This window comes from Ruditapes philippinarum, unplaced genomic scaffold (genome assembly GCF_026571515.1).
Source record: "Ruditapes philippinarum isolate M1 unplaced genomic scaffold, ASM2657151v2 ctg8508_1_1_1_1, whole genome shotgun sequence".
NCBI classification, from domain to species: domain Eukaryota; kingdom Metazoa; phylum Mollusca; class Bivalvia; order Venerida; family Veneridae; genus Ruditapes; species Ruditapes philippinarum.
In genome coordinates, this window is record NW_026864072.1 from 40983 (window position 1) to 51435 (window position 10453).

A 10453-nucleotide genomic window follows, 5' to 3' on the forward strand; every position below is an offset into this window, starting at 1 on the left:
GCGTGAGGGATGTTGCACTTATTCATTATCCCTCATGTACAGACTCAATCAAACCGAGTCTGCAATTCTTATGTAAATTTGTTGTGATTATTGCTTCCGAGGGATCGCTTTGTTTCCAGATTTTTATACTTCACAACAGCAGGTGTCAAGTACCGTGTGGCAGCTGTAAAAAGTTGCCCCGTACTTCACTTGAGTGTTGTTATATTTTTCTGGTCCTTCGGGATCATTGATGCCAGCACTATTGAATGTTGAGAATTGAGTACCGCTCAAGCCGGTGCTAGGGGGCGTGAGGGATGTTGCACCAATTCATTACCCTAATGTACAGACTCAATCAAACCGAGTCTGTCTGCAATTCTTATGTAATTTTGTTGTCATTAATGCTTTCGAGGGATCACTTTGTTTCTGGATTTTTAGACAACCCCGGAGAAATGTTTCAAAATGATCTCAATGATTACCGTAGACCTTCAAAAAATTTTGACAGTGGAGGTTTTCTAATGGAGGCGGAAAAGCCAAATCTTATTAATTCAATATGGGGATTTGAGTCTGGTAACATTTTTATTGTTTAACATGAGTATGTGTACAGTAGTTAAACAAAATTATACTATTGTTATTCATTACACAATTTCCACAAGTAACATGCATTAGGTTGTCATTTACAACAAATAGAGGCAGGATATTCGCCATATTTTAACATATTGTATCACGAACTTTAACTCTTTCCATAAATTAAGTTTCTGATTGAATATTTTGTCCGGTTTTAATGTAAGGCACATTCATACATGTTGATAAAATAAAAATAAAGAAAAATCTTGTGTTGCAATTCGTTTGACGTCAGGCTACGAATACATGTAACTGAAGTTGCCTAGTACATCAACGTATGAAACATATGTTTCTAACTATTTTAAATTCTAGATTACGAGTATTTTGTTCTTACTTTCTTCACTACGCATGCACAAATTGTAATGAAACTTTGTTAAAACATTCCTTATGTAGAAACAGATATTATTATAAAAGGATCGGTGAAGAATAGCTTCTTTCTGTATTTTAACATCTAAAATTTATCGTTAAGGTTCGAATCTTTGGTTTCCGGTAACCATAACTGGGATAGAATGCACAGAACGCCTATAGCTCCGCAAACATAGTACATCAATCCAGGCACGTGATAGTTCTGAAAATGTTAAAATTTTGTTTATAAAACTGAAAATTATATTTAAAAGAATATTAACGGTAAGAACAAAGTAGAAGAGAGTAAAGGTGATATAAAGTATGATCATTCTCAATGCTTTATCTTACACAGTTGTAAATCATTTGTGTAATACAAAGAATGCGAAGAAAGAGTTAACCAAAAATATACACTGTTACGAGGGGTGTTCAAATATGAATGCAATTATGCCAATATCTCGCTTTTAACCATGTTGTGCACGAACTATGTACATGTATCGAATAGATGGTTGTGTAAGCTCTCAATTGATAAAATACATGTGTAAATCAGTTTTATTTGACAATAGCTCAATTAACGCTATCTACTCGTGTATATGTGTAAACTAAAGCTAAAATGGTTGGGAAAAGGCCTCCTGTCACTGACCAAATACGGTCCTGTATCAAGGACCGCTGTATATTTGGTATACAGGCGAATAACATATTAAATGAAATATGTTGTGATTATGGGAACAATGAACTGTCTTTTTCATCTGTCACACGCTGGTGTAAGAAATTTAAAAGTGGTGTGGATTCACCTCATACACGCCGTCCGAAAACTGTACCTGTGCCAAAATTGGTTGAAGAAATTAAGGATTTGATTGCTACTGATGCAAGATTTACAACTAGGTATATAGCTAAATGCGTTGGTATCTCTGTAGGTGCCGCGCTAATACAATTCTCAGACATGATTTAAAATGAGAAGGCTAAGTGCCAGATGGATACCCTATTTCCTTACAAAAGAGCAAAAACTTGCTAGGGTAAGAATCTCCAAACAATTGTTGAAACAGTTCCCTAAATACAACAATCGACCTTTCGCAATGAGACGTGGGCTCCCTTTAAAGAGCCCAAGCGAAAGAAAAAACAAAACAAAATGGGTCAACCAAACAAAGTCAAAAGCCTTGCATTAAAAAACACACATTGAGCATCAAAAACATCGTGTTTGTAATTTTCTTTAGCAATAAATGTCCTGCTATTCAAATTGCCGTACCAAAGGGTAAATCTGTAAATGCCAAGTTTAACAAAGGGAGGTCCTTCATAAATTAAAGAAATATTTCAAAAACCATCGACCAGCAACTAGTCTCCGTGATCACCATACAAAGCCGCAATTGTACGAGAATACCTGTAACAGAAAAAGTTAGTAGAGCTTCCTCACCCTCCTTATTTGCCAGATCTTGCACCTTGTGACTTTTTCCCATTTCAGAGGCTAAAAAACACCTTGCTTGAAGAAAATATCGGTTTGGCCATTTTCCAGTGTCTGAACAGTATATCTCGAACAGATTATGAAAACGCATTTAAAAATTGGATTAAAAGTCTAAAACCTTGTATATCACATGGTGATGAGTATTTTGAAGGATTGAGATAATTATTTTGGCACTGTTTGTTAAAGCACCATTGAAAATTGACCCAGTTGCATTCATATAAACACCCTTCGTAAAAAGATGTATGCAATTTTTTCACATGTTTTAGGTTATTTCTCTCGATCTTGCAGGGCCTAAGTAAAATCACTTACATTGTGCACTTGACAAATTGTTTACTTATCAAAACAGTTTATAAGTTTAAATAAAAAATAATACAAATATTCAAGCATGCTGCTTTATATTAAAAGCAGGATAATAAAACGACCAAAGAGAAAATAAGAAAATATATACCAAATAAACAAGCTGTGGTCCTATTATAGCACCAATCCTAGCCATGGTATTCATTGATCCCATTCCTATGTTTCTATTCAATGTCATTACAAAAGAAGAGATCATAATTAATCATTTTGATACTATTTACTGTAAAAGTTTAATTTTTAACTGTCATTTATTTCGTACTTTCCGAAGATGGCCGCTTGCACATAAAAGATAGTCAAAACGAGATAAAGGATATAGAAACAAATGCAGTAATAACTTTTACAAGTAATTGTCAGTATAATATTGTAACTGTTACCGGAAATAAAACCAGATTCTTATAACCTTTCTTTTTTTCTTGGCCACATTATACGTGTTTATTCAATCGCCAGGATTTAATGAAAGAAACCTTAAAGCGTACATAATTTGCAGCCATCTCATATCAAATAACAGAATCATACCTAACGACTGTTGGATACACCTCAATTGTCATGGTTTGGACCGGTCCCCATGCTGTGTTTATTCCCACACTTGCAATAATTGAAAATACATTTGTGAGAATGTCTTTATTGCTAGCATCTAAAATAAAAACATGATTTTATTAGAGCTTTTATAGGTACAAACTATAACGTTATAATATTCCTGTATATGTTTTTCTATATTTCATCAAAGTAAAAGCTTCTATTTCCACTTTAATTTCATTGTACAAATCACGCCAAAATGCATGGGTTTAAAGGTTTGTTTGAAAACACCATCTTTTAGTTGCAAACTTTAACATTATAACAATTTGTCATTTTAGTAATCCGTTAAAATATTAAATGATTGCCATATAAAGAATTATATTGAAACAAGCCCCAGTGATTTAAGGATCGGCGCGAAATTTTTGTTTGAAAAGAATTCAAATAACTTAGCAAGATATGCATATTTTGAAATTGATCCATACAGTGATCTTGATCCTAAATTTGATCCCTATTTTGATCCGGTCATAAAATTGAAATTTGTATTGTAATTCATAGACTTTATCCTTATAAGAATTATATATATTTGTTCATTGAAAATCTGCAATTTTTGAACAATGTACCATACTATTGAAGTCGAATAAAATTAAATAAGATCAACGTCAGTTGTCAACAATAAAACAAAATCAGAATAAATTGATCCTGATCCTGATAAGGCTTGAAAATACGCGTTCAGGAGCTACCTACCAATACTTTGTACAACACCAACAACAAATCCACTTGCAGCCACAGCAATAAAACAAAGAACGCTAGAAATCCGCCTTCCAAACCTAACATTTGAACAATTAAATATTATATTTTCCGCATAGAATTTTTTAACGTTCTACTTACACGGATTCTTAAGATTCAGCTGTCAATGGTACAGTTTATAAAGTGCATATCAACATTTAAATTTCCCGAGAACCCTTAGAAGGAAATACAACGTTCATAAACAACTTGCGCTAAAAGAGTTGGCAAATTTACCTCAGTTGTCTTTGCAACTCTTTATATACATATTCAATGAAGGCATGTCAACGGAATGCATTTGTATATTTGTATTTGAGAAAACTCCAAAACTTAATTTAATCTTTATAAATAACGATATGTTTTATACACGGGAAGAAAATGTTTATCAAAGTTTTGGTCTCCAACCTGTTTTGTAACCAGAGGGCGATGATCTTTGTAGGAATTCCTGCTATACTAAAAAGAAATAGGTTCAAATAGATGTTTCCTGAAAGAGCTTGAATGCCAAATGTTATTGCATACAACACCATCCCTAATGCCAACCTGCAAGAAAATTTTACAGCTTTGAATATCCTATGATAGCTATGCGTAGGTCTGTTGTTTAAATACAATCGCAGGTCTTTTGTTTAAATACAATCGCAGGTCTATTGTTCAAATAAAATCGCACAAGGTAACATGGACAGTCTGTGACTGTATTTCCAAATGTTATAATGCTTAATGCATAGGTGATAGTTTTAAATGCCAATGCACACCTCAATGCAGGACTAATTCAAACAACAAAATTAATTATGTATCGCTTTGTCTCCCGGATCGCTTGTTGATGAAATATGATGTAACATTTCTTGTTTGATTTAACGAGCCTGTTTTAAAAACATGTTTAAACATAAAATAGCTTTTACAATGAAAAAGATTAACATAAGTAAAACTTAATCGATCATTGGAAATAACAAAAATACAAGAGAAAAAAACAGGATAATAAACATGCCAATTAATAGCCAGTAAGAGAGTGATTTTTGTAAGTTCCTTTGACTTAAACAGGTGTATGAAAGTGTATTTCTTGTCCATCTCTTTGGTTGATTCTTTCTCAATTATAACTGTATTTCCAACTTCTGGTACAGGCTTATTGTTTATCTTTGCCCATTGTTCTATAATCTTTTGTGCATCGGCGGGACGGTCATGTGCCACAAACCAACGAAAGCTTTCTGGTATGACGCTATGAAATAATAAGTGATCACTATCATTTAATAAATAATATAATAATAATATACATATATTTATATAATATGTATGAAATTTCTCGACGTTTCTTTGTCTAATTTTAAAACGTAACTGTTAAAAGATTTTTAAACAATCGCTGGCATTAAAAAAGAAACAAATATAGCAGACAAAATGTATGAAACTATAATGTTGTGCTTATAGAAGTACTGAGATGATGATTTTATTCTGATGTCTACACGCTCTTACATGTATGTAGACGATGAAATCGCCTTCTTATGTCGTAGTTTCCTCTTGCATATGCCCCAGAATAACAATTAAAGTAAATCAGAAGTTTAAGAATCTGTACAAAGTAATAATGTTTGACATAAACACCAGTTTGGCATTTCCGACAAAATACTAAAAACCCTACAATTTGAGTTTCATAAAAATCATGCTTTATTCGTTGTTTTGTTTTCAACGCTCACGAGAATCCCCTATCAAATTCCTGGGGCAACTTATTCCTGTGAAAACAGTCTATATTAGTAATGCATTATATAGTCACTGTTAGGGCCAGGTAGGTTATAAGCTTTTCCGTTCAAATTTACCATGCCGTGCCACCCAAGGAATTTGTTCTTCGACTGACAATTAAAACTTTTTTCTATTATCAAACATTTTGCAAATACTAAAATCAAATAGCCCCACATTATTACTTGGAGAACTAATTAGTGGGTGATATTTCTAAATATAACACTCTTTCGTAAAAACTAGTACAAAATGCTACAGAAACATATATGCATATAAATAAAGCAAGCTTGATAGTACTATTAAACAAAATAAAATATTATCTCTTGCAGAAGGAAGAACCATTTAAGGTATTAGCACCCTAATGCATTACCTCCGCTTTGAAGAGTATTCAAATAGGCTAGAACTACTGTTAACTACATTGAAAATGAGGGCCGTGGGTTCAATCCCCAGAAGGGTCAACTTTTTTTTTCTTTCTTTTTTTCTTTTTACATTATTTATGTATCTCTCATGTCCCATTTAGGAAGAAAAAATTGTTTAATTTTGATTTTTTAATTTATAGAGGTATTTATTGGCTAATTTATGCTAAATCTAGTAATAAATATGGTACCTGATATTTTCAAAGTGTAATATAATCAAAACTAGACGGTAAAAGTATTTCATTTTTTACAAGATCAACCAATATACTTTTTTAAAAATTTAGGAAAACTTTGAAAACAGGCACTCATTTGGGTAAATTTTAAGAATTTTTTAAATTAGGCTCCCTAAGTAGAAAAATGGTCAGACACATGGTAAGAATGGGTGGGGTAGGGTAACATTTTTATACAGATTTCCTAAATTTTAAGTAGAAACCATAATTTTGCTTATTTGGATTGTTAGCTGAATGGTACTATTTGTTTCTTACCAAAAATTAATGGGAAAACATTTTTCATTAGAATGTTATTGCAGATTATTTAAAGGTTCCTACTTTCTAAAAAAGGGCCCTCATAACATCCTAGCTTGAGTTCAGAAAAGTGGCCATAACTTGATTTCCGTACGGTAAACTTTGTTTAAATTTTGCATACAGGTGTACTTTAAGGTATACATCTGACTTATGATGTCAATTTTTTAGTTCCTGATAGTGCCCATTAGGGTCCTAATACCTTAAATCTGAATCCCTGTAACTACTTACAACCAAGTAAACAAGAATGGTATTCCTAGTAAACAACAAAATAATTGTATATAGCGCCAGTCTTTAATCAACCAGGACACAAGAGCCAGAGCGCACACTTGTAATGGCCAGGAAGGGAACCCTGTGATCCACGGACGCCATTTCGCCGACATAAACTCGGATAAAATGCAATGTTGAACGCTGATGAAGTCTCCAGCACCAATACCGATGAAAAATCGCGAGACAGCAAACATAATCCAGTTTGAAGACATAAAACCGATAAAATTGAAGACGATTACGATGATGATTCCGGCAAAGTAAGGCCGTTTTCGTCCAAAAGTGTCCGAGAGTTGCCCGGCAACAAGACTTCCAACTAGCATACCAGACGCTTGTAGTGACATCACAGTGCTCGGTATGTAATCAAGGTCACATAACAGCTTGAACTGCAAAGCAAATAAGAATAAAGTAAATCTAACATTCAATGACATACATATTTTACTATGAAAGGCATCAATCGTTTCGATATACAATTAATAGTTACCGTAAAAACCTCTATTAAGATATGATAAACAAGATCAACAAGGAAAGGCGGCGTTCAATGAACGCAACCCCATACGACCCAGGAACAAGAACCAGCAGCAAGGAGCCCAGGCGGACCCCAAACAAGACCACCAAAAGGTCGAATTGCGAGGTGATCTCAATTGTGGATATTCTTATCATTGCTTATATATTTTGTGCTTATATATTTTGTGGCCATGATCTATTTTGCTATTTGGAATGAACAAACAAAATGTATTATAACCTTAAAATACTACTTTAAAAGGATGTTTTAATATCTAATCTTGTGATAACAGAACATAATTCTGAAAAAAGTAATATCAGTTATTAAATTCTTATGGTTCTGTTTTCATTGTGATATATTGAGTATAATTCCTCAAATATGGATCAATTCTTCACAAAGCAACATTAAACCACTCTTAAATTTCTTTTCTAAAACTTTTGACACATTGGTACATCAACTGCCATGCCTAAAAGCATTCAAGCAGATAATAACAACATGTGATCTAAAAAGGTGTTGACTATATAAGTGGTCTCAATGGTTGGGACAAATAAAAAAACCCTGAAGAATGATGATCTCTGTAGAGAACAAGCGGGGTGGTCCATATTCCGGATCATGTTTCCACTAACATAAAGAATAGAAAATTCAGTTCTTTTAACAATAATATTGCATAAAACATGATTATAGATTACCTCGTTTCTGATCCTGATACCTTGTGTACAGCAATTACCAATTTTTTTTAAAAAACCTGATATATTTGGTCAGTTTATGATTTTTTCATTTTATCAGCATGATACAATACATGAAATATATTTAATGAATAAAGAACTTATTATATTCGCCGTATATTAGTTGTTATACATATATATCTAAACACTTACTAGAAAGATGGCAAAACTTGTTGTTATAATATGTTACATTCAAATAGTATCAAATGTTACATTAATGAATTTACCATTTCAGAAAGTAATAACAAACCTCAGATACAGCTGTTCTCACACCAGAGAACTCAAATGTATAACATTTGGTTTTATTTAATATACATGTTTTCTCTGCGCACATATTTGTATTATTGTCTTTTTCTGCGCAGGAAGAAGTGTTATTGCTTGATGTGCCGTCAATACACCACCACTTTTGTGTAGCAGTCAACATTATCGTGCTCATTACACTAAAGCTTATCAGCGTCTTCGTTAGATGAACTGTGAAACCCATGTATTTTTGAAACTTGCCGCATCCTCCAAGATTTTCAATTATTTCGTCAGGGCTTGTTGGTTTTGAAGCAGTCATTTCGCCTACACGTAACAAATAGAAATATTACAGTCAAAGAAGATAAAACCTTTGCAATATTTTATTTGTTTGAAAATATGAAATACGCACCAACAAGTAGAAAAAACTTTCAAAAGTGTTAAAAAACCCCGTTAAAGCAAGTTGATTTTTATTCAATCGACTAGAATGAATTCATATAACGTCTTAAAAATATATGCAGTGCATATTACTGAATGAGGAATGAGAAGTATAAGTAGTTCTGTGTTCTGTTTAAATTTATTGCTTTGAAATATATTTTAGTTTAAGATAATGTTATAACATATCTTTTAACTTGCAAAAAAATTGCTTAATATACTAATATTACTTTCATTCACTTTTTGAGGTTTATGCAATATTTTATTTTTGAAACAACCGTGTTTCCATAGCGTATAACTGACAACATAATTGTATTTACTTAAACATAGATGGAAAAACAAATAACTAAGACCTGCACAAAGTTTGTTATTTACATAACATGTTTATTTGTACTTTTGTATTTAGTACTAAATAATGTAAGAGATGTTATATAATACATCCGCGGTTGATTACATAACAAGCGTTTCAGGCTTCTGTACAAATCTTATCACGATTTTTTTAACGTGACTTACTAAGTTCTTAACTTAAATCTTTTATAAAGGTGATGAAAGACAAAAGGACCAAAGCAAAAGAAAAAGTACCCACCGTATGATATATACCATTGCACAATGTTTTCTGTATTGATTTAATCAGGCGAACGGTGAAGGTTCTTGGATTCAATCATTGTGGTATAAGCCCGTGTGGTGAAATTTACAATCGTTGTTTTTTTTATTAGACTTTAGATATATATAAAATATCATAACGATATATATTCATTGAAAATTTAAATAAAATAAAATGAAAGTGTTGTTTGGTTTTTTTAAATGAATAACCAGTCTGATAAAAGATACCTTTTTTAAATAAAAATCAAGTACATCAGTTTGATACCTAGTTTGGTTTTCTGTTACATGTACTCGACACAGAGAAATGAGCCGCGTCATGACAAAACCAACATAGTGCGTTTACGACCAGCATGGATCCAGACTAGCCTGCGCATCCGCGCAGTCTTATCAGGATCCATGCTGTTCGCTATCAGTTTCTCTACTTGTAATAGAGTTGGTAAGCAAACAACATGAATCCTACTGCGCGGAGGCGCAGGCTGGTCTGGATCCATGCTGGTCCCAAACGCACTATGTTGGTTTTGTCATGACGCGGCTCAAATGCATCTTACATATTACTTTGTTCTCTTATGTTAGCAGTTGTGAGCATATATTATTGTTTTTGGATATAAAATACTAATTTGTTATCAAACTATTGAAAAGAACTCCACTGAGATGCAAAACGAAAAACATAACAAATAGTAAAAAAAAGAAAAAAAAAGATTGTTTTGTGTTATTTTTAGACATTTTTTTAACGTCAACGTTTTTAATATTAGGGCATTTTTGAAAATTAGAATCATTCTGGAAAAAAAAATGTTAATCAATTATATATCTGTTATTTCATAAACAAGAACATTAAATAATAAGTAAGATAATTAACATGACAATAAGGTGTATAACTGGTGGAAGTATATAAAATACCACTATATAATATAAAACGGGTATAAATATTTTCATCGTTTAATTTTCTTTTATCCTTTTGTATTAAGTTT

The 10453-nt window shown here is 32.4% G+C and overlaps 2 protein-coding genes across 2 annotated transcripts; both read right to left on the reverse strand.

Moving 5' to 3' along the window:
• Nucleotides 1-516: 516 nt before the first annotated feature.
• Nucleotides 517-4686, reverse strand: LOC132724333 (solute carrier family 22 member 21-like). The gene is made up of 5 exons (XM_060709173.1): nt 4463-4686; nt 4019-4101; nt 3275-3392; nt 2850-2922; nt 517-1168 (listed from the first exon to the last, which is right to left on the reverse strand). The coding sequence occupies exons 1-5, from the start codon at nt 4582-4584 to the stop codon at nt 1052-1054; spliced, it is 513 nt and encodes a 170-aa protein (XP_060565156.1). The 5' UTR covers nt 4585-4686; the 3' UTR covers nt 517-1051.
• On the reverse strand, nt 4683-7366 carry LOC132724332 (solute carrier family 22 member 4-like; the record flags this gene model as incomplete). The annotated part of the gene is given in 2 exon segments (XM_060709172.1): nt 4683-5267; nt 6945-7366. Coding segments are annotated over 2 exon segments (807 nt in total). The 3' UTR covers nt 4683-4840.
• Nucleotides 7367-10453: the final 3087 nt, after the last annotated feature.